We start from the raw sequence: 24,224 nt of genomic DNA, 5'->3' as shown, positions 1-24,224 counted from the left end.
AGAAGCAAATCAGGAGACCGTGTTGCCATGTGCAGACTGTGTCGCGCTGGGCCATGGGCAGAGCACCCAGGTGGACGGGGCCATGTCCGCAGGAAGCAGCCCAGGGGTGGCATGAATGTCTGACCCCACTGTGCTGCTAATGTTCCCAGGACATCCAGCATGGGGGATGGTTGTGGACAGATGCCACCTCGCATGGTTTGAGCCCCTGATGAGCTGTGTCTGAAGCAAGTCATTCCTGAACTTTTTGACCACATGAGTTAATAAACGTTCTTTTTATTGTTAAATCAGTCTGGGTAGGGGTTCTGTCACTTGCAATGAAGGGTCCTAACAGAAAACACCGCTTTCCCCAGCCACAGGGAGAGACGAGGACAGGACCAAGGGGCATCAGACACCTGGACATCTGGAGTGAGGGGAGATGGGGCCAGGGGCCCGGGCACGTGCCCTGGTCCCCGGGGAGCCAGGCCGCAGTCCCATGCCTGGCGGGTACCCATGGCACGGCAGACTCTAGTCTGGCTCAAGGTGAGCTCACATGCCTGGCCTGAGAAGGTCCAGCCAGCCAGGCAGGTGGGCATCAGCAAGGTGCCTGGGCAGACCTGGTTTCCAGCCCTCCCAGTCTTCCCTGGGGGTGTGCTTGTCTGGGGGGCAGGTGCTGGGTGCACGGCCTCAGGGGACCTCACTCCAGTCCTATCTGCCCTCTGGTCCCGAAAGGTGCCTGGGGTTGTCTAGCTCAAGTCATCATCTGGGACCACAGCTCTTAGGTCTGAGAAAAGGCATTTATTTGTTCCTAAGAGGCCCAAGTGTTTTGAGTTCGCTAAGTGGACAGAGAATTACCTGATGTGGAAAAGAAGGATGCCAATGTCCAGCACAAAGGCACTGGGGTCTGGAGAGAAAGAGCCGTTGGCACTGCGCCTGCCCCCCGTGGGGCAGGGTCCTGGGGGCGGGGTGCAGCGCGGGAGCTGTGCTCTCTCAGGGCCCGGCGATGGAGTCTGCTCGGATCGGATGCAGGAGGGACCGGGAGCCCCTCCCGCACGGCCGCAGATCCTGGTCAGCTGTGGAAGGCGGACCAGGAGGCGCCCGAGGCGTAGAACTCCACACGGCTGGGCCAGTCGCCGGCGCCACTGCCCTCCTTGTCCTCGTCAGAGTCCTCCTCGTCCCCGCTGGACGCTCCGCAGCCCGCCCCGGCCGCGTGGGCCGGCTGCCCGGGGGCCCCGGCGCGCGGCTCGTCCTCCTCCCGCTTGCGGGCGGCCAGCTGGCGGTAGCAGAGGCTGCAGACGCGCAGGGGCTTGGGCGACAGGCGCGGCAGGAGGAAGCGCTCCCGGGAGCACTCGGCACAGACCACGAAGCCGCACTTGCGGCAGTGGTGACGCCGCGTGAGGGCCGAGAAGCGCGTCTGCGTGCAGCGCATGCAGATGTCCGTGGCCTGGTCGGGGATCCAGGGCGCCGCGTGCTCCGTGCTGGGCTGGCGGCCCGTGGCCAGCAGCTGCCGCCGCACACACTCCTCGATGTGGCTGATCCACTCCTGGCGCTCCGTGCTGGAGGCGGCTGACACCACGAAGGACTTCTTGGCCGTGCGGATCATCCAGCGGTTCTTGGCCCGCGCGGTCTCGGGCAGCGGCTCGAGCGTCACCTCCTCCAACGGGATGATGTGCTGGCTGCGGTACTTGCGCTTGTGGAGCACGATGCTGCCGTACACCAGGATGTCGTTGAAGAGGAAGAAGATGCGCGGCTTGGCCTTCTTGCGGCACTCCTTGGTCAGCACGCCCTCGCCCAGCAGCACGCGGCCTGGCAGGGCCAGCGGCTGCCCCGACGCCCCGAAGCAGCTCTCGACGGCCGCGATGCGCTGGCTGTTGATCTCCGTGTTGGCCAGGTAGTCCACCATGTTCTCCGGCAGCCTGGCTGTGGGAGGGGCGGCAGGTGAGGGAGGCGGCCAGCTGCCGGGCAGAGCTGGGGGGCCGGGACCCCACGGCCGGCGCGCCCCAGCCAGACAGGCCACCACAGGGCCCAGACGGCCAGCCAGCCGCACAAACTCGCTGCCCCAGAAGCCAGAGCCAACTCTTAGACAAGGAGCTGCCGAGACATGAAGGGGCGGTCCCCAGTGAGGGGCACGTGGAAGCCAGCCGGGCACGGGGAGGCAGCAGTGAAGATGTGTGGCTGAGCCGGCCACCACTGTGGCCAGTGGGGGCTCAACTCCCTGGGGAGCCTTGGGAGCCAGGAGAGAACATGCCTCAATGCTGTCCACCCCAAGGGGCAAGGATACTGAGCCCCAACTCCCATCAGGGGCTCCCAGGAGCACCAGAGAGACCTGGCACATTGGGCCTGCTCCAGGTGGAAGGGACAGCGAGGGCCAGGCACCAGGTGTCTGCAAACCTAACCCATCACGGACTCCGCCATCCACCAAGCCAAACCATCACAGACCTGCGGCCCGCTCCCTCGGCCCGTGGCTCAGTGGTCACCACTGCCCGCATCACAGGTACCACGTGCTGACTGCTTCCTCCATGTCAAGCATGACTATCTTATTTAGTTCCCACAGCAACCCAAGGAGGTAGAATCCCCCAGTGACAGGGGGAAACTGAGGCTCTGTAGGTAGGGGGCCCAGAGCTTGTTTCCCAGGAGACAGTGCCATCCTCCACGGAGTGTGAGGCCCACTCTGTCCTCCTCTGCCAAGCACGAAATGTCAGTGGCCCAGATCTCATCCAGCCCCCCCTCCCTGTTCTGTCCACACACACTGCCTTTGACCTCCGGACTCATGGCGTTGAAGACCACCCAAATCCTGCTGACTCCCCAGGTCAAGCCTCCAGCCGTGGCTTCTCTCCTGCGCTGTTAAGCATGGACGTCCACCTGCCCACGCGATTTCCTACCTGCTCCTCTAAGAAGGTCCTCAAATTCAACATGCCTAACACAAACCCAGCTTTTCCCTCCAGTTCTTCTTTTCCATAAACAGAACCACCATTCACCCATTTGTTCAAGCCCCAAATCTAGGACTCATCCTTGAGCCTCCTCTTTCCTGTACCCCTAATGGTCACCTCGTGAGCAAGCTCCACCATTTTTCTCTCTCACCACTGGCCAGAGTTTGCCCACCTCTCACCACACAGCTACACGGCTGAATCCACAGTAAGGCGCCATCATGTCTTGCCTGAACTAGGCTGTCCCTTGCTGGCTCCCTCCTGTGACTGGGCCCTCAGTCCTCATCTCCCTTCAGAATGGGTCTCTGACAACCCCATCTCAAGTACAGGGTTGGCAAACTCTGGCCTGAGGGTCAAATCTGGCCCACAGCCTGTTTTTGTAAATAAAGTTTTATTGGAACATGGCCACACTCGTTCACTTAAAAGTGTCTGTGGCTGTTTTTACGCTGCAATGGCAGAGATGACTAGTGGTGACAGACACCACGGGCTGTAAAGCCTAAAGTATGTACTACGTGGCCCTTTACAGAAAAAGTTTATTGACCCTTTCTCTAAGATGTTACCTTATTTTGGTTTTTCTTCCCAGGACTTATCAGGACCTAATATTTTCTTATCTATTATTTGCTTACATGTTTTCTATTTCCCTTTCTGGGTTCTAAACTCCATGAGAGCAGGAGCCTTGTCTTGTTCACTATAGTATCCCCAGTGCTTGGAACGGTGTCGAGCACACAGTAGGTGTTTTGCCCCTACTGTGAAGCGAATGAAGGAACCTTTCCAAAGCTCCCTGAGGGCCCCCCATGCAAAGAGTCCGCCTTACTTCCGAGAAAGAAGCAGGTGACAGCTGACCTCACGGCCACAGCCATGTGCACACAGGCACACACAGCATGACCCTGGCCAAGCCGATCACTCTCGTGGTATTTCTGGGTCACCACACTGCAGTTCTGTAAGTCAGACCACTTGTGGGAAGCCAGAGCGGGGCCCAGTGTGGGGGCTGGATGCATTGCACAAGCCGGGTGCTCAGTCCCCTGAGTCACATACCGCTTGCCCCCCTCAGACCACAAGGCATCCTGAGAGATGCTGCCCACACCACCTTATGTAAGAACCACTGTTTTTAGGTTGCTAATCTTGGTTGTGTGTTGCAGACCTCGCTGATTACTGGTGACAGCCCTGGGCTGTCCTGCTAGGACCAATCACTGGGTCCCTGCTGTGGACAATCTGGCAAAATTCCAGAGGCCACCCCCCTCCCCGCCACCGGCTGGGCTGAGTGCTGGCTAAGGGCTCCACTGGAGGAGCTCAGAACGCAGCCGAGGGAGACCCCCAAGAGCCGTGAGTTCAAGACCTGTGGCGGAGACGACAGAGATGCCTAGCGGTGGGGGAACGGGTCCCACAGCCGGGCCACTCACACGCAGGAAGACCTCCGGCAGCTACTGCGACTCACCCAGTCCATGCGGGTCAACGTGGAGTGACAACAGACATCAGACACTGAGTGGAAAAAGCAACCTGCCAAATGAGAAGTGACAGCTTATGTGTAGATATTACAAAATGGTGCAAAAGTGTTCAAGAACTAGATATTCAAATGAAGATGGAGAAGATGGAACTTTACATGCATGAAGGTGGCTACTATTAAAAAAACAAAAACAAAAACAAAAAAACTTAAAAAACCCAGGCAATAATAAGTGTTGGCAAAGACGTGAGGTTGAAATGCTGGCGTGCTGTTGGGGGAAATGTAAATCGGTGTAGCACTAAGGAAAAGAATATGGGGGCTCCCCGAGAGATCAAAAATAGAAATACCATCTGACCCAGCACTTCCATTCCTGGGTATCTCCCCACCAGACAGAAAGCAGGGTCTCAAAGTGGTATCGCACACCCACATTCATGGCAGCATTATTCACGGTAGCCGGGAGGTGGAAGGAACCCAAATGTCCATCGACGGCTGAATGGCTGAACAGAATGTGCAACAGAAAATTATTCAGCCATAAAAGGAAGGAAATTCTGACCGCTGCTACCATGTGGATGAACCCTGAAGACATTTATGCTCCGTGAATAAGCCGGTCACAAAGCAACAAATACAGTACAGTTCCACTCCCACGCAGCATTGCAAGTAGTCAAATGCATAAAGACAGAAAGTAGAAAGGTGGTTGCCCAGGTTGGGGGGCAGCGGGAGGAAGGAGAGCTGTTATTTGATGGGTATAGAGCTTCAGTTTTGCAAGATGAAAAGAATTCTGGAGATGTTTCACAACAATGGAAATATACTTAATACCACTGAACTGTACACTTAAAAAGGGTTATTAAGACAGGTTAAAAACAAATGATGGACCCAAATCAAAGTCAGGTGAAAGTGGCCTGGAGAAAGGGTACCTGGATATAACCAGCAATGGGGCGGGGGGGAGATCAAGTAGGACTTCACCTTTATCTATAATATTCTTTCTTTTATTTAAAAAAGTAGCAGCAACGTGATAAAATCACAATACCAGTCAGTTCCGGGAAGTAGGGACGTGAGCTTCTTTTTCTTTCTCTCTGTCTAAGTGTAAGGTCCTAGAAAAGACAAGAGTCACAGGACAGAGTTTGCACCCAGAGCCCTGAGCTCTCCTGGCTGGGAGCTCCACCCCGCGGGGCTCGAAGCGGGTCACCTGGCGGGGCCCCCTCTAGTCCAGGGACACAGGTGATGCCAGGAGGGAGTCCTGACGAAGGACGCCACTTGCTCCCGCCGAGCTCACCTGTGTGTCACCCAATCTTGCAGCTACAGACCAAGGTTTAACACATTTGGTAGCTGAGGCAGACAGACTAGGTGCCGAGACGGAAGAGAGCAGATGGCCCCCATCTGGCCCTGGGGGGTTTGGTGAGCTCTAGAGGCCAGCTTGCCCAGGTCCCCCTCTGACCGGACGCTACCCAGGTGGGCAGGCAGCGCCCAGGGATGGGAGCGGTTTAGGCAAGAGAGGGCCTACAACACTGTCTCCTTGTCCCTGGTAGGGGGTACCGGGATGCCCCACGCAAGACCCCCTTGCTGTCTGGCTCCAGCTAATGGTTTTCAGACCCTTTCAGGCCCTAGTCACCCCTGTCCAGTTGCTGGCAGCAATATGTGGCCCAGGAAGGGTGGGGTATTTGTGAAAGGGGTCTGGGCTCTGAACTGATCCCACGCACCGCCTGGGGTATCCAGAAGGCCCTCATGCCCCTCTCCTCCACGAGCCTATAGTGGGTCCCAGACTGGGAGAGGGCTGGGCCAACAACATTCTTCTGGGGTTCCCTCCAAGTCTGCCCACCCTTCCCACAACCATAACTTCACACCGGGTTTGACATGGTCTGGAGATTCTTCTTGGTAAATATGGCATCCTTCACCCAAGCAGATGGGGAATCCTCCTTTTTACTGTTCTCACCAAAGAAGTGAACCTCCCTCCTTTAGGGCAGGGGAGGAGAGAGCTGACCCATGCCTCTTGGGGCCAGCCTGCCTCAGGACAGCCTCTGGCCTTGGGATAGTGCATGTGCGACCTCCGTGTGGTACCCAGCACCCGGGGTGCTGACAGAGGGTGGACGCTTCTGAAGGGTTAGTATCCGGCAGCAGGGAAATGAATAGAGCTGCTTTTGAGAGGAGGGCTTGGGAGGCTGCCAGGCTCCTGGGCTGGCCCTCCTGAACACAAGTGATCCCTCCACCTGAGGGGGCTGAAGGTGCTCGGTGAGCACTGGGGTCTGGGGGCCCATGCCGGAAGTGTTGGGGCTTGGGAGGCTGCCAGGCTCCTGGGCTGGCCCTCCTGAACACAAGTGATCCCTCCACCTGAGGGGGCTGAAGGTGCTCGGTGAGCACTGGGGTCTGGGGGCCCATGCCGGAAGTGTTGGTGGATGGCTGGGGTTCTGTGCATGACAGCTGAGGTGTCACACGTGATCTACACCGGGGCTGGCCAATCCACATCAAGTCTGACCCGGTGCCCGCTCTAAATCCAATTCACTGAAACACGGCAACAGAGATTGGCTTGCAAAGCCTAAAACATTTACCATTTGGCCCCTTACAGGAAAAGTTTGCAGACCCCTCATCTATGCCTGATCTATTCCACCCCAGGCTGTTAGAGGCATAACGCACCTACTCTGGGGATGCACCTGACACAGGGCTGTGTCCTGATGGAACTTGTTCTCTCCTCTCCTCCTCTCAGAAACAGTCTGTGTGATTTGAGAGAGAAGTCTGGGGCCCCACCCTGGGAACCCTGGAAAGCAGGACCTAGGAGGGGCACCCAGGTCCACCCTTCTGTGAGAGCTACAGTTGGGGACACCGCTTATCAGAGAAGGAGGTACCTGGCCAAGATCACAGAGGCGGGGAGTCAGGACGCTGGCCCCTTGTACTGTCCTTTGGCTTCTTCTGACTGGGGCCAGGCTGATTCACCGCCGCCCTTCCTTCCCTCCAGCCCCACCAGGCCCACGGTGCTCCCACGTCTGCTGGATTTCACCTTCCAAATGTGTACCGTAAGTCCTACCATGTGCCAGACACAGTCCTACTGTGCTTGGCACCACGTGACAGACAGCAAATAAATAGGGACCAGGCCCTTTAGTAACAGACTCCCTGGTGGGACAGTCAGACTAGTAAGTAAATCAACAAGGTAATTTCTGACTGTGCGTGCTAAGAGCTGTGAAGCAAACGGCTGGGGTGGGGGTGGGGGTCAGGCAAGGCCTGGTGAGGAAGTAACCTTGCACCAGCCTTAACACTGTGAAAGAGCCAGTCATGCAAAGGCCGGAGGAAAGAATGTTCTGGGCCTTGGGAACAGCTCAAGAATCTGACCTGTGGAGGTCACAGAGGAAGGAGTGAGGGGTAAGAGGTAAGGTCAAAGGGGCCAGCAGAGGCTAGTCTTGAAGGTCCAGAGGCCAAATGAGGATCTGAGGTTTTCTCCAAGTACACTGAGGAGAGTGCCAGATCCAAGTGTCCTTTCCTTCCAGAGGGGCTTCCCCTCAGCCTTGTCTAACCCTGTGCTTCCCGGAGGCCCTTCTCCAAAAAAAAAAAAAAAAATAGTACTAAGGAAAATAAACCAGAGGTGCTATTAACTAGGAGCTTACAGCTCACCAGCTACAACTGTAAGCACGTTATAAGTAGTCTCTCACTTAATCCTCACGAAAGCCCCATGGGGGAAAGTACCACCCCCATCATCAAAATTATTGCCCAAGGGCCCGGTCGAATGATGGGGGAGCCCAGCTCCAAGAAGGCTGTTCTTGACCAAAGACAGAATCAGAAATCCTCAAGTCCAGAGGGCAGGGCCCCTCTACAAGTGCCTGATCCCCTGCCCCACCTCCCCAACCCCATACCAGCCCAGGGATCCCTTGGGCTGGCCTGGGCAGGTCCCTTAGCTCAGCTGGGCTGCCTCACCTCCTGTCTTGGCAGCCCTGAGGGCTGACGTGTGCAGGGACACAGGCCTAAGTCAGAGTCATCTCTCGGCCTGCACAGACCCCAGCGGAAATTATGTGCCCAGGAACAGCCCAGTACTAAGTGGAAACTCTGTGCCAAGAATGACCCCAGCAATGATCCGCCCTCCCCACTGGGTTTTCACCCTCTGGGGTGAGATAAGAGCTTTGTTCAAATTGCAAACCAACATTTTCCTTACACTGTGGAGATCAAATTTCAGAGTGCCTCCGAACTTTGGAACCTTCTGGAACCTTTGGAAACTTCCTCCCCCCCCCCCCCCTTGTAAAGGGGGCTGAAGACACCACTGCCTTGCTTAACTCTTCGGTGTTCCGGAATAGGAAAGGGAAGGAGATTCCCGCTGATTCCAGGTTGGGAAGGAACTCCCATCTCTGTGGGCCGGCCTTAGTGACTTCCTCTGTGAAATGGGAGATGAAGCCCTGCCATTTCCTTTGACAACTCCTACCCAAATTCACAAACTCCGACGCCTCGGGGACCAGGCTGTGCCATAGTGAGAGAGGCCAGAGAGGACCAAGGCCACCCAGAAAGCACTGCCACCCCCCCCCCACCTCCCGGGTCCACTGGGGCAGCTGACTCTGCTCACCTGTGCAGACCCCGAAAACTGGGACCAAGAAGTGAGGCCCCCACGGCGGCGTCAGGCCAGGATCTAGCGGAGATCCCCGCTGCCTCAGGGGACAGCACCCGCGGGCGCCTCCGGACCTCCTCTGCTCACAGGTCGCGCATCCCAGGGACCCGGCCTTGACCCCGAACGCCCTTACTTGTGCACACCCCGCTCTCCCTGGAGCCCCTGCAGCCTCCACCTCGCCTCCAGCAGCCCCAACCAGCAGTAAGCGCCCTTCTCCGCGCCTCTGCTCGGGGTCAGGGTCCGAGGTGGTCCTTGCCGCGCGCCGGTCCCGCCCGAGCCCCGGAGCCACCTCGACAGGGCGGCCGGGGAGACTGGAGGCGGCGGGCAGGCAGCCTGCCTTCCCCGCGTGTCCCTGCCCGGCCCGGGGCCCTTACCTCCTCCGCCGGCTCCCTGCGCGCCTGCGCCCCGCCCGGCACCCCTCCGCGAGCCCGCTCCTGGCCGCAGCGGTCGGCGCCGGGGCTGGGCGCCCACTCTCGCAGGATACGCCCCTCGCGGCGGCTCCGCCAATCGGAGCCCCGGCGCGCGGGCGGGGGCGGAGCCTGGGCTCCCGACTCTCGGTGCCTGAGAGCCGGGGAAGTGCAGGCGGGCAGAGCGCCCCAGAGTTAGAATGGGCCTGCGGTGTGCGGCCGCCGTGGGCAGGACCTGCACAGAGTGACTTTTCGGGACCGCGCCCGGCTGGTTCTCCAGTCTGACTCCCCCAGGGCCCTGCCCAGTTCCGCCTGCCGCCCGCGGCAGCGCCGCACCCTGGCTGCTCCCACCTCGCTGGAGACGGTCCTCGCAGGACTCCCAAGGGAGGCCTTGGAATTACTGTGCCCTGTGCTGCCTCTGGCGGGCCTCCCTGCTGCTCTCTGACACAGTCATCTCCTCTCAGCACCCGAGAAACCAATCATCATCATATTAACAATCAGCAGCATTTAATCCTTTTTGTATTTTCAACTTTTTATAGTGGAAACTTTCAACCCTGCATGGAAGGAGAGTCCAGTTTAGTGGGCTGAATGCGCTCATCACGCACTCCAACATCCGGCAGGTTATGCTGCCTCCCCACCCAAACCCTCCCCTGCCTCCTGGGACACTGGAATGAAATTCCAGGCCTCACCCCTCCAGGCCTGTCCCAGCCTCCCTCTGGTCCCCTCCCCGCACTTCATCTCACACTGGCTTCTTCCTGTTCCTCAAAACCCCAAGGTTGTTCCCACCTTTGGGCCTTGGCACGTCCCCTGCCTCCAGATCTTCCCATGGCTGCATTGTTGGCATTCAAGTCTCAGCTCAAACTGCCATGTCCTCAGAGGCTTCCCTAACCACCCAAAGCAGCTCCCCGTCTCCACCCCACCACCCTCAACTACCTCACCCAGTTTTATTATTTTGTAAATTATTTCTCCAACCCAAAGTCATCTTATTCAATCACTTGTTTACGTGCTCATGGCTTGTCTCCCTCACCTAGGCAGTGAGCCCCGTGGACTGGACTATACTGATCTTGTTCCTCTGTTTATCTCCAGCGCTGAGAACCAAGATGAGCACTTAGTAGAAACACGGTCACTGTCTGTCCCACAGTGGCAGTTTGTCGTGCCAAATAGGGCAGACGCTGGGCACTTTGGAGAGGAGCCGGCTCAGGCCAGTGCAGTGTCTGCTGGCCAGGACCAAGGCCAGAGACAGCAGCAGGCGCAAGAGCTGATCAGGCCTGGAGGCTGGAGCGAGGAGGCCTGAGCTGAGCAGTGGTGACCTGCCCTCTGGGGCGGTGCGGGCAGAGCCTGTGACATGGGGATGGGCCTCTCCCAGCCCAGGTGGAGTGAGGCCAGGACATGGGCTAAGAAGGGAAGGGGATGAGGCAAGGGAGCAGAAGGGAGGGAGAGGCCCGGAGAAAGAAGAGGGGTGGCGGCGGTAGGCGAGTGAGAGGGCCACCACAAGTGGCCTTGGTGAGCCCACCTCCCCACCACTGCCACGAGCCCCCCTCCACCACCTTCACTGCTGTTACTTCCGCAGCAGGACAGACAGTGCTTACTGAGCACCCCACGGAAGCCACGGCCTCATGAAAGTAAACATGTATACAATGCATGGCCAACCTTCATATTGAGAGCTTTCACATAAAAATCAGGATTTTCACCTTCTCGTAAATCAGGGGATTTGAAAACACGGTCTCCCATCTCCTCGTGGAACTGTCCCCTTCAGATTAGGCACATGACCCCATTCACGACAGTCCCACCTCACTTTGTGGTTTCCCTCTTGCCCCGCTTTACCCGTTTATGTGCTTCCAGTTGACTAAGCACCTGCACTGAGGAGTCTTGATGGTACAGCCGGGCCTCTACACCATCAGAGGAGAAGGACACAAGGCCCAACCATCCCAGAGGCTGACGTACAACCAGGCAGGTCAGTTGGGACACTGAGACCCTGGTAAATGCCATCCCAAGTGTACACACTGCTTGTTGCTGGGGGCCGGGGCTGCTGGAGGGGGACACTGAGCTGAGCCTTCAGGGCCATGTTCCATGACTGCTTAGGACCAGGTCCCCCACCTCCCTAGCAAGAGGGGCTTTGTGGGGGAGAGTAGGCCCTGCCTGGGGTGAGGGCACCACGGAAGGGAGCCGGAAAGCCTTTGAAGGCAGGACTATCCAGTTTGAGACAGCACCCTGCCACCTAACACAGTGCCGGGCACGCAGCAGGTGTCCAGGAAAGGGAGGCCTTTCCATGGTTCTGGGAAACCAGAGGAAGGAGGCACACCCGTTGGTCCTGCTGGTGGGAGACCCCAACTAGCCTTGTCTCACTGCTGGACCAGGACCCACTGGGGCCTCAGTCTCCTCCTCTGTCCTTGGTTCCAGCGCTGACATTCTGGGCCTCCGGGTGGAGACAGCAGAGACTCTGCTCATCTAGCCGTCTGCCCCTTCCCAACAGGGACCAGCTGTGGGCGGAGAAGACCTGGGCGGAGGGCCTGCTCCTCCAAATAAGAGGAAAAACTCGTGACTCAGGGAAAGGCAGAAGTTGACTCAGCCAAGCCACAAGCTGTGGAAAAAATGAGCTCTCCCTGAGGCTTTTTTGTTTTTTTTTTTTCCTCCTGTGGTAAGAAGCCCTTTCTGAGGGAAAGCTGGCTTCCAGACTTGGGGGACCAGGCTTTCAGGAAACTGCCAAGGCTCGTGATTTTCAAGTTAGGAGTTCCGGCAATCACCTGGGTGGAAAATGCCAGAAATTTATATTGGATCTTTTTAAGTTTTGTCGAAGTGCCAAGCGCTGTGTGCTACGTACTTCATATTATCCTATGTCTCCTCAGCCTACACCTGTCATTCCCCGCCCTGGGCTTATGCCAATGAGGCAGAGACACAAAGCATTTGGGGCGAAGGATCCCGACCAGCACCAATGTTGCAGCAAGAGGGATGAAAACAAATGGGGCAAAGTAGTAACAGGGGATGACCTAGGTCAGAGGGGGGCAGACCCTTCTGAAAAGGGTCAAATAGTCAACAGTTTGGTCTCTGTGAGGCCCTCCGGGCTCATGGCACGGCAACTAAGCGTCTCTGCTGTTGCCCTGAGCACAGCCCTCGCCGGGGCCCCAGCCCGTGGACAGCTTCGCTTGGCGACGCTGACGGCTGACTGTCCGATCAGGTTCGTGTGTTAGGAAACTTTATTCTCCTTTTCATTTATTTTTTCAGCCACTTAAAAATATAAAGGCCATTGTTAGCTCACGGGTCATGCAAAAAGAGGCCAGAGGCTGGAGCTTGCCGACCCCTCACCTACAGGTGGTCATCATTGCTTTCTTACAACTCTTTCGCTCAGTTGAAAATATTCAAAACAGAAAGTTGGGCAAACAAGTAAAGGGGAAAAAAAAGCAAACAGTGGTTGTCTTACGTATCACGGAGGCTCATGAACTCGACTTCAAGTTGGCTCGCTTCCCACGATTCTGCATGCTGCTTTCTTTATCCGTGCTACACCTGAGGCTGAGTCTGCAAGCCGTGGCAATGTGGACATTAGGGAAGGATTTCTCGTGCAATGTTTGTGAAGATTAATTGTAGAGGAGGAGCCCCTGAGAGGTTTGGAAACTGATTTCACAAGAAAATCTCTCAAGGTTGTTGGATTTTTTTTTAAATGATTGTTGGATTTTGGATTGCTGAAGTGTCAGATGTGAAACCAAGAGGAAACGTGCACTCTGCACAACCATGGAACAGCAGTGGCCTTCCTCCCCCCACCCCCAAATATTGGGGCCTCTGCAGGGTCAATATTTACCCCTTCCTGTGTGTGTTTGCCCACACGTGTCATTCCAAGTCTGCACCTCCTTGTCATGTTTGCGGGCAGTATAGGCCTGTTTCCCATCATGGGTGCTCCGTGAGGCTCTGACCGGGCCAAAGGGGAAAACAAGAAACACGAGAAGAGAAAACTGCCCTTTGAAAAATGCTTCATATGGATGAAATAAATATTGCATTAAAGATAATCTTCAGAATGATTTAGCACCCCGACTTTCTCGAAGAGGGTCAAACCAAGAGGCCTCTGACAGCACTGGATTGACCAAGTTCCATCTGGGTCATCCGTTCCTTCAACAGTTACTGGGCACTGTGCCACAGCCAAGCAGTGGAGGCAGAGATGAAGGGGGCACGGCCTCTGCCCTTGGGAAGCTCGCAGTCGAGCAGGGGCACAAACCTGTGAGAACATATTCATCCATGAGGAGCCAGAACCGCTCACCCAGAGCAGAGGACAGAGGTCATCTCTGATGAGAACTGTCTGGGTTGGATACCACATCTTGGAGCACAGTTTTGGCACCAGAAAATCAGTCCTTGGGGTCTGGCTGGCAAAGAACTCTTCATCTGCTGCATTTAAGGCAAGAACAGGAATTTTAGGGACCAGGAAGATGCAAGCTAGAGAGAGAAAAAGGTCCAGCACGTGGCGTGGGAGAGAGCCAGGGGAGGCTTTCTGGCTGAGGAGTGGGGCTGGGGCAGCCAAGAAAGGCTTCCAAGGACAGGGACGGGTGATATTCCATTTGAATTACTTGCTGGGCTGCCCGAGATGCCCCATGTTTTTGGCCATTACCCCTCAAAGCTTCATGAAATCCACACCTTTGCTGCTAAGGATGCAAATTATTATATCCAGCTTCCACGGCGGGCAACATGGCAACATCTATCACCTTGAGAACGGGTGGCCCTTCTGTCCAGCTGGTCCCCTCCTAGAAACTTATTTTTAGACATTATTGTATTTGTGCAAAAGGATATATGCTCATATCTATTCATTGCAGCTTCCCTTACAATAGGGAAATAATGGGACAACCTAAATATCCATCGACAGGGGACTAGTTAAATCATGGACATCCATACTGTGGGGCTCACCGCAGTTAAAGGGAAGAAGGCAGGTCCCTATGACCTGATGTGGAACGATTTCCAAGATCTATTGAGCGAAAAAAGTAAGGTGCAAAAGTGTGTGTATACATGTGACTTCCTGCATGAGTATGTGTGAAAATTATTGCCGGCACAATTCGTGAGAAACTAGTCCCAGTGGTTACCTCTGGGGGGAAAATGGGTGGTGTGGACCCGTGATAGAGGGACTCACATCTTATACCCTTGTCTAGTTCCCTCCCACACCGCACAGGTGACCCTGTGTGACCGGTGGAGATTGTGGAAATGACCGCGTGTGACTGTCCAGGCTTCTGCCTTGCTCTCTTGGATCACGGGCTCTGGGGGACGGCAGCTCCTTCATCCTGAGGCTGATTGAGCAGCCCTGGGGAGATGGCCACGGAGTGAGAAACCTCAGCAGCAGCTTGCTGGCCATGTGAGGGACCGTCCGGGCCCAGGGAAGGCCCGAGGTGACTGCAGCCCAGACTGACACCTTAACAGCAACCTTCCAAGCGACCTTGAGGCAGGACCATCCAGCTAAGCCCCTCCCCAACTCCTGACCCTCAGAAACCATGTGACATCCCAAATGTTTATTTTCTCAAGCCAGCAAATTTTGAGATAACTTGTTACACATCAGTTTGTTATGCATCCTTTTATTTCTTCTAGACATTTTACCTTGTGCATTTGTACATGTCCGAATAGTGGTGGTGATGCTGCTGATCATAATCCTAACCGTCTCCACCTCATGGACTGTGTGTGCAGTACTCTGGGGCGATCAGCACTGGGATACCTGCGGTGGAGAGCTGGGAACCAGCGCAGGGCAAGGAGCCCTGCCTAAGTAGGACTCCACGTGAGTGCTCAGAGAAGTGGAGGAGGAGCCTGCCTTCCAGGTGTGTGTTTGCAAGGGGGGGGGGTGTCTGTGCGGTGCACGTGCACAGCTTGAATAGCCCTCAGGTGCAAAGTTTCACACCAGGTGCCTACAGGCCCACAGACCCTTTCTGTTTGGCCAGCACACTGAATTTTAGAATCTGAACTTGACACCCACCAGAATTGCTAAAATTGTAAATGTTGACAATGTCAAGTGTTGGCAAAGATACAGAGCAAGTGGATTCTCATAGGTTGCTGGAGGGAGTATAAATGGATACAACTATTTGGAAAACCATTCAGCAGAGTCTACTGAGCTCAACATAGGCTATCTTATGGCCCAGAAAGTCTACACCCAAGTGTATATCCAAGAGGAAAGAGGGCATGTGTCCACCAAAGTCAATGTGCAAGAATGTTATTCATAATAGTAAATTAATCAAAGCCAAGCAGGGGTTCTGATCTATAACTGATCAGCCAACACAAGTGAGAACCTAAATTTGTGACTAGAGTCTGAAGTGGGAGGGGGTCAGGCTTCTGGGACTGAGCCCTTAACCTGTGGGATCTGATGCTATCTCCAGGTAGATGGTGTCAGAATTGAGTAGAATTGTAGGACACCCAGCTAGTGTCCGAGAATTGCTTGTGTGTGTGTGTGTGTGGCGGGGGGGACCCATATTGGAGGTGGGTGCAGAATGTTAATGCCCTGCCCCTCCTGCTGCAGGGAGCATGGTGGATAGATGGTCCAGAAGCTGCTCTTCTCAGTTCACTCCTTCCATGCCAAGACCCTACTTCATCCAGGCTGCTCCCAGCCAATGTCTGAGCATGCAGGGTGCTAATACTGATAGTTTCTGTGAGATGTGGGACCTTTGGCAATGTCTTGGCTTGGGCTGCTATTACAAGTTATAGACAGGGGAGCTTAAAAAGTAGAAAATTATTTCTGACTCTCCTAGAGGCTGGAAGTCTGAGATCAGGGCGCCGGCATGGTTGGGTTCTGGCGAGACCCCTCATCTGGGTGGTAGACAGTCATCTCTTCCTTGTACCCTCACATGGCGGAAAGAGAGGCCTAGCTAGCTTTTCAGCCTCTTCTCACGGGGGCACTAATCCCATGAGAAGACCTGTGTACCTCCCAAAGGATCAAATCTTATCACATTGGGATTAGGTGTCAGCATGTGAATTTTAGAGGGGACACACTCAGTTTGAGTCAGGCTCCCTTGGCTCAGGGATGGCCCATTGGCCTGGCGAAGCTTTCCTGGAACTGTTGTGACGTTTGAGACCCTTTCTACCCTATACTTCCTTTTCCCTTTCTTTCTGGGTGTCCCACCAGCAGAGTAGTCTGCAGGCTCTCCCCACCTTTCCTGGAAACTTCTTCTTGATCCTTCCTGGGTCTTCCCTCTAATTCGTGGGCTGCATGTCTGCTCTTGTTCTGGCGTCTGCTTATTGGAAGACCCCAACTAGACCCGGAGGTACCAGTGGTGTTCCCACCACCCAGGACCCCAACCTCCAGACACTTAATGTCTCCAGACTCTCTGCCTCTGCTCTGCCCTCCCTTTACCTCCTGTTTCCCAAACCCTCATCCCTCTCCTCCTCTCCAACTGAGGTAACGGAAGAGCTTTAATTCACCCTCTCGTCATATCTTAGAGAAACTTTCTTTTTCTTTTTTTAATTAAAAATGAAAAAAAAATTTAATTTTTAATTGAGATATCCTTGATATATAACATTGTTAGTTTCAGGTGTACAACAGTAATGATTCAATATTTGTATATACTGTGATCAACACACTAAGTCCCACCTGTTTCTTTTTGCTTTTGTTGCCTTTGCTTTTGGTGTTAGATACAAAAAAACCATCACCAAGCCTGATGTCAAGGAGCTTAGCACCTACGTTTCCTTCCAGGATTTCCATGGTTTCAGGGCTTACAATCAAGTCCTTAATCCATTTTGAGTTAATTTTTGTTCATAGTGTAACACAGTGGTCCAGTTTCATTCTTTCGCATGTGCTTATCAAGCTTTCCAACACCATTTATTAAAGAGACTGTCTTTTCCCCATTGTATGTTCTTGGCTCCTTTGTCATAAAATAAATGATAATATATGTGTAGATTTATTTCTGTACTCTCGATTCTGTTCCACTGATCTATGTGTCTGTTTTTATGTCAGTACCATACTCTTTTGATGACTATGGTTTTGTGATACAGTTTGAAATCAGGGAGTGTGAGGTCCCAGCTTTGTTCTTCCTTCCCAAGATTGCTTTGGCTATTGGGAGTTTTCTTGAAACAGAAAAATCATCACCTCTTTCCTGATGCCTTCTATTCCTGTTTCTTGAGACAAACTCCAGCAGCCTCTTCAAAAAAATGCCCCGGGGCGCCTGGGTGGCTCAGTCGTTAAGCGTCTGCCTTCGGCTCAGGTCATGATCCCGGGGTTCTGAGATCGAGCCCCGCGTTGGGCTCCCTGCTCAGCGGGAAGCCTGCTTCTCCCTCTCCCACTCCCCCTGCTTGTGTTCCCTCTCTCGCTGTATCTCTCACTGTCAAATAAATAAAATCTTTAAAAAAAAAAAAAATGCCCCATCAAACTTCTGTGCTTAGACTCCATAAAGAGGATGAGGAAGGAAAATGTTTTAACAAATGGTGCTGGGATAACTAGATGTCCAAATGCAAAAAGCCCAACTTCCAGCTCTATCACGTATCTTATACAAAAATTTACTAATGATGGATTGGTGATCTAAATGTAAAACATCAAACTATAAAACTTTTAAAAGGAAACATTGGGGAAAATCTTTGAACTTGGGTTAAGCAAGGAATTATCAGATAGATACCAAAAACCTGATCTAGAAAGACAAAAGATGAAAAATCGGACTTCATCAAACTTAAACATTTGTTCTGTGAGATACACTTTTCAGTCATGAAGAGAAGCCACAGGTTAGGGGTGTGTATTTGGAAATCACTTATCTGATAAAGGGATATATATTCAGAATATATAAAGAACTCCCAAAACTGAACAAAAAGGGAACAAACTGTCCAATATAAATTGGTCAAAATGTTTCAGTAGATGCCTTACCAAGGAAGATATATGGATGGCAAATAAGCATGTAAGAAATAATCAATATCATTAGACATTAGGGAAATGCAAATTAAAACTGTAACGAGATGCCACTACACATCTAGTTGAACGGCTATAAAAACATGGCTCAGTCGGTTGGGCATCTGCCTTCAGCTCAGGTCAAGTACCAGGGTCCTGGGATCAAGCCCCGTCTCAGGCTCACTGCTCAGTGGGGAGCCTGCTTCTCCCTCTTCCTCTGCTGCTCCCCCTGCTTGTGCACACGCTCTCTCTCTGTTAAATAAATAAATAAAATCTTTTAAAAAAACAAAACGACCAATGACAATACCAGGAGCTGGTGAGGATGTAGATCAACTGACACTTTCATTCTTTGCTACTAGGATTGCAAAATGGTACAACCATTTGTGAAATAGTTTGACAGAGTCTGGAGAAGTTAAACATACTCTCACCACGTGGCCCAGCAATCTCATTCGTGCTTACTCAGGAGAAATAAAGATTTTGGTTCACACCAAACCTGTTCTCCAAACCTGTTCACACCAAACCTGGTTATTCATAAAAACCAAAAATTGGAAATGCCCTTCAAGTGGTGAGTGGATGATCAAAATATGGTATATTCATGCAGTGGAATGAAAAAGAGCTCAGTCCTAATTAGGCACAAACTACTACAGACCCAGCAACAAGGCTGGATCCCAAATGCGTTGTGCTAGAAGAATCCCAGACTCAGAGGCTCCATCCTGCATGTTTCCATTGGTAGGACATCCTGAAAGGCAAAACTATAAAGATGAAGACCAGACCAGCATTTTTTCTGGTTAGGTGTGGGGTGACTGCAAAGGAGCAATATGAGGGTGAATTTGGGGGCTTTGGATTCTGATTGTGGTAGGGGTTGCAATGTTTACATTTGCCAGAACACATGACACTGTAAACTAGCAGAATGACATGTAGTGTAAATTAAAAAATAAAAACAAGTATTAGTAAAATACCATCTTTAACTTCACGCACAGTCCCCTGGGCTCGAGTGGCTCAGGAACCCGCAGGTCTGGCTGAGACTGACGACAAGACTTTAACAAGCCTGCATGTGCAGACAAATCACCCAAAGAGATCCAAGTGGCTGGCTGGGGGAGGACAGGAGATGAGAGAGGGCCTTCAAGGTAAGCCTGGGTGCTGTGTTGTTTGCTTTTTAAACCTTGAGACTTCATTTGATGAAGCATTTGGAACTTGCAGCTTCTTTGCAGAAGAGATCCGCCCCCCTCCGAGTGTGTGGACTAGCGCACTAGAAGGGTCGAAGGCAGTGCAAGCACAGAGCAGCTCCCTGCATTGTTACTGGGAATGATTTTGGTATATTTATTTCCTGTTTAAGAACGTGGGTCCCTTCTGGTTTTCATTCTCTGGTGTTAAAACTGCCCTGATCCCCCTGTACCCTTGCCCCCCACCCTCTCTGACATGAGCACTGGTCACATGGGGCTCTGGCTACAGTCAGGGTCAATTAGGGACAGGGTTTCACCTGGCCAAAGGGTGTTTGACTATCTAGAGTCCAAACCTTCTTGCTCGGTTTACATCATCCTTTAAAGCATAGAACAGACTTTCCCAATGGGCAGTGCTGCATCTAACTAAAACCTGGAATGCATTGGAATATTTCCCAGTTCTGAGCCCAGAGGCAGTTTTCCTTTCAAGGTCATAGCATGCAGTTGAGTAGGTTGTTCACTGCACAAAGAGGCTCAGCAGAGATGAGAGAGAGCCAACATCCAACCTTCACTCCACTTTACCAGCTGTGTTCTACAGGCTGCCCCAGCCCAGACGGGGCACCCTTTTTAAGTTGTCAGTCTAGAGGGGTAACTTGCAGAGGATAGAGATTCTTTTTCCTTCCATTGCCCACAGTACAACCCCCTTTGAATTATTATAGGTTCTCTCATTGCACAAACCAACCCTTGATGCTTCTGTGAGCAGGTGAGTCCTCTGGGTCTCTTGTAGAACAGCCTGGAGATGGTCTTCATGAAATTCATCCTTAGAATCAATGGTTCTCGACTGCAGGCAATTTCGCTCCCCAGGGACTTTGCCTAATGTCTGGAGACGTTTTTGGTGGTCACAACTTGGGGGACTCTTGTCTTTAGTGTGTGGAGGCCAGGATGCTGCTAGACATCCCACAATGCACAGGACAGCCCCCACGAGAAAACATTGTACAGCCCCAATGTCAAGAGGGCCGCTGTTGAGAAACTCCATCCAAAATGAACATGACAGAGCCATCAACTGAAGCAGATTGTCCTGTTGCCGTTCTGGGAGAGCCTGGCTCATCGCCAGGGCCAGCCACAATGGCTGTGTCTATGCCTAGTTCCCGTTTGCCCCTGTCCAGCTCTTGGGAAGGTCTCACCTCAGTGTTGGAGCCTCGGCCTGTGTCCTTTCTCGGGTCAGAGCTCAGGGGGTGACCAGCACCCTTCCTTTCTTCCATCCCCTGCGGAGAGGGGCTGCAGGAGACGGGGAGGCCCCTCGGGGGAAGGGGAACCCCGGGGCAGGGGCAGGAAGGCTCAGCTGCCTCCGCCATGCTGGTCTCCTTGCCCTGCAGCCACCTTGCATCTCCAGGGTTCGGCATCAGGGGGAGCGGTGGTTTCCGCACATACGTGTAGGCCCTCAAGCTGCTGCCTCCTGAGCCCTCAGAGGCTTGGAAGCCCAAAAGCCTGACACTGGATTTTGGAGGGGTTCTTTGTCATTAGCGTCAACATCCAGGTCATCGTTCTTTCTCAGTGTGCAGGCTGGCGGCCTCCTGCTACAGGTGGTCTGTCTTTCTCTCATATCTGGACTTTTGCTGTTTTCTGGAACACTCTACCCTTTGAATTTCACTTTGGAAATCCAGTCTTCAGGGTCAGGCGGACTGTCTCCCCACTGCAAGTCTCCCCTGACCCCCAGAGGGAGGTGCAGGCCCTTCACACTCTTCTTTTCCACCCACAATGCCCCTGGCGGTCCCTGTTCCTGCTCTGTGGCTCAGCATCCTGTGACTCGGCCTCCCTGGAGACTAAGGCCCCGAGGACAAGGGCCTTGGGCTCAGTCCCCTGTGCACGCCCACAGTAATTGCTCAATACTGGTTTTTGTTGATTGGAGTTTCTCCTTCGAAGCACAGTTGTTGTCAGGGAACACAACAGAACTGTTCCGAGGCCAACTACCTCCTGTTCAGCCACACTCCATACACGCAGAAGCTGTTTTCTGTGGGAGGAATCCCTTTTGGCTCTTGACATCAGAGCTCCATTTGAAAAGTGCTGGTGTGTGTCTGCTATTTGCGGGACCTGCGTCCCTTGGAGGTCTTCTGCTGGAGAAAGAAACCTCACGTCCACACCTCAGCTCGTTGTACATGCAGGGCGTCCCTCGTATCTGAGGACAACAGCTCTCAGAGAAATCCCTTAACGTGAGTCAACTCATAATCAGAGAGAAAATAAAAAAAGGAAAAAGTGACTTGAACTTCAAAAATGTAATAAAATTATGAAAGTGTTTATCTTCCATTTAACAAAACACAGGTCACGCTTGTAAATGCCCGAACATTCTCAGAATGAACAAAGCTTGAGTCATGTGGGTTTGGAGAAGGCACCCGTCTCCAGACACACTGTGTGATTGCTCGGTGTGATCTCTTCACCTCACGTGTGACTCTTGCTTCTTGTTCATTACAGTCAACTTTCGCAAAAACATTTAATTATTTATCAATTTTCTTTTTTTAAAAAAGATTTTATTTATTTATTTGAGAGCGAGGGAGAGAGAGTTAGCTAGAGAGAGCACAAGTGGGGAGGAGAGGGAGAGGCAGGCTCCCCGCGAGCAGGGGGCCCGATGCGGGGCTCGATCCCAGGACCCTGGGATCATGACCCGAGCCGAAGGCAGACGCCCAACCGACTGAGCCACCCAGGCGCCCCTATTTTGTCAGTTTTCTTAGCCCATTGAAATTCAAATCATTCTCTTTTGAAGCACCTGTCATATCATTAACCTAGTTGATGTTCTCCAACTGTTATCTGGTCTGTTATATTTTTCTTGATGAATTGTTCATTTTATCAAAATGAGGTATTTTTTAAAAAACATTTTACTTTGAATTCTAATTTTTAAAGCTAACAGCATTATACTCCACCCCTCACATTGTTAGTGTTTGCTGAACAATCTTGAGGCACACAAATATTGCCAAAACAGTCTTTTCCATTGCTTTAATTGACTTTTTTTCCTAGCATGAGAAGGTATAGTGAATTTCTCATCTAAAACCCACCTTCTTCATCCCCATTCTCCACCCTGGTACCACAGAGCACAGCACCAAGGAAAAAAGACTCTTCCTGAGTCCATCCATCTTCAGGGGAGTCCCAAACAGATCCTGTGGTCGTAGAGGTCACGTAAGTGTGACGTCTGACTTGCAGGTCTGAGTTTGGGGCCCCTTACAAAGGCTGTTTGAGCAGAATCTTCCTGAGGCCCGGGCAGCTCGAAGTTAACAGTAGTAGCACAGCTGGGCACGTGCTGGGCATCTTCTATGCTCTAGGCCATGGGCTAAGTGCTCTGGCAGAGTCTCTCGAGCCTGGCAACATCCCAACGAGGGTAGCTCCACGATCAACCCCATATTTAATCTCATCTTGCATGTGGGAAAAGGGAGGCTCAGAGAGTTCACAGGACTTTGCGAAGCTACCCTGCTAGAAAGTGGCAGAACGGGGGCGCCTGGGTGGCTCAGTCGTTAAGTGTCTGCCTTCGGCTCGGGTCATGGTCCCAGGGTCCTGGGATCGAGCCCCACGTCGGGCTTCCTGCTCCGCGGGAAGCCTGCTTCTCCCTCTCCCTCTCCCCCTGCTTGTGTTCCCTCTGTCAAATAAATAAATAAAATCTTTAAAAAAAAAAAAAGAAAAGAAAGAAAGCGGCAGAACGGGCACTGTAATGCAGGGCTGTCTGACTCCAGAGCTCTTGCTCTCGGCTATTTACATGGAGGAAGGACCCCTTACCTTCGCGGGGTCTGCCTCTGTTTCTTTCTGGCTGCTTCCTGTTTCACCACTCGTGTCTGACGGCGTGTGGAAGCCGATCCTAACCCTTGTCCTGGGGATTCCTGCGTCCGACCCTGCATCCCCTAGGTCTTCCAATTTTGCCTTCATCCTTGTTAGTGTAACCCAAAGGTAAGTGGGGTCGCACGAGGCTCAGTCTGTGTGTGCGTGTGGCAGTCACAGAAAGATGGAACCACAGTCACAAAGTGCTTCAGAGAACTTCCAAATCTAGGCTCAGGCTCCGGAGGAGGAAACATGGTCTCACAGTCCAGCAAAGTTCAACGCTCTTCGCTCCATCACCACCGCTTGTGCCTCCCAGCAGACGGTGGCAGCTCTCTGAGACTCCCTTTCTCCCCCACGCCCGTCTCCTGGCCCTCCTCTCCCCGACACTCAGCCAGGACTCTGCTGTTCCTTTCCTTCCGCATCTTTGCCCAGCTCAGATCTTTATCCTGGGGACCAACCTCACTTCTCTGGTGTCTTTAGTTTTCTGTTTTCCTTTGCCAACTGTCCAGCTCCAGCATGTCCAATGATAGGTCATTGTATGACTCAGAAAGTGAGAATCCTTTCCCCCAGGAAGCGCGCGAGAGAGAGAAAGAGAGAGAGACTGAGGAAGATGAAAATACCTTTTGTCTCTGTGGCAGTAGTGAGATGCATTGAGCTGGCCTGGGAGTGAGGATGATGGCCTGTCGCTCCTCGCAGGAGAAGAGAAAGTATCTCAAAGTCGGACTTCCTTGCATCCTTCCCCCTTGCTTCTCTGTTGAGACATCCTGTTCCCCGTGTGCGGGGACCCACTTATTTTGACAGGTGCTAGCATCCACCCAGCCTGGCAGGCCACCCACGGGTTCCACCGGGAGCAGGTGCAGTGGGGGCGGGGCGCCCAGGCCCCACGGCTGCCCTGACAGCGTTTACATCTTCTTGAAGCAGTAAAGCTCCCCTCCTGCCTGCAGACTTTTTATAATCGCAGTAAGACAACTCTGGGGAAGATCATCTTGTAGGAACTCTGGGGAGTAATCATCTAATCACATTCCGGGCTGATTTGAGGCACTCATCTGGACCAAATGCCTCCCCACACTCCAGGAGCAGCGTTAGGAGGTAGCAGCCAGGCCCCATCGAGGCTTGTTGCT

At 53.1% G+C, this 24,224-nt stretch overlaps 1 protein-coding gene across 4 annotated transcripts; it reads right to left on the bottom strand.

Moving 5' to 3' along the window:
- Window positions 1–253: 253 nt before the first annotated feature.
- PLEKHF1 (pleckstrin homology and FYVE domain containing 1) lies at window positions 254–9,581 on the bottom strand. Of its 4 annotated transcripts, XM_081806647.1 has the most exons (4): window positions 9,295–9,336; window positions 5,372–5,435; window positions 4,339–4,400; window positions 254–1,896 (listed from the first exon to the last, which is right to left on the bottom strand). In XM_081806647.1, the coding sequence occupies exon 4, from the start codon at window positions 1,877–1,879 to the stop codon at window positions 1,046–1,048; it is 834 nt and encodes a 277-aa protein (XP_081662773.1). In that variant the 5' UTR covers window positions 1,880–1,896; window positions 4,339–4,400; window positions 5,372–5,435; window positions 9,295–9,336; the 3' UTR covers window positions 254–1,045. The 4 variants fall into 4 exon arrangements, with proteins under 4 accessions (XP_081662773.1, XP_081662771.1, XP_081662772.1 ...); XM_081806645.1 differs by having other exon boundaries at window positions 4,339–5,435; XM_081806646.1 differs by lacking the exons at window positions 4,339–4,400; window positions 5,372–5,435 and having other exon boundaries at window positions 9,295–9,581.
- Between the last annotated feature and the right edge of the window lie 14,643 nt (window positions 9,582–24,224).

Source organism: Leptonychotes weddellii, chromosome 16 (assembly GCF_054177405.1).
Source record: "Leptonychotes weddellii isolate Sample4059 chromosome 16, ASM5417740v2, whole genome shotgun sequence".
Classification (NCBI taxonomy): domain Eukaryota; kingdom Metazoa; phylum Chordata; class Mammalia; order Carnivora; family Phocidae; genus Leptonychotes; species Leptonychotes weddellii.
The sequence above is the reverse complement of the archived record's forward strand: the minus strand, read 5'-3'. Positions and strand labels throughout refer to the sequence as shown.

Excerpts from the sequence above, each read along its gene's own strand:
- PLEKHF1 (XM_081806646.1), bottom strand. The coding sequence starts at position 1,879 with ATGGTGGACTACCTGGCCAACACGGAGATCAACAGCCAGCGCATCGCG.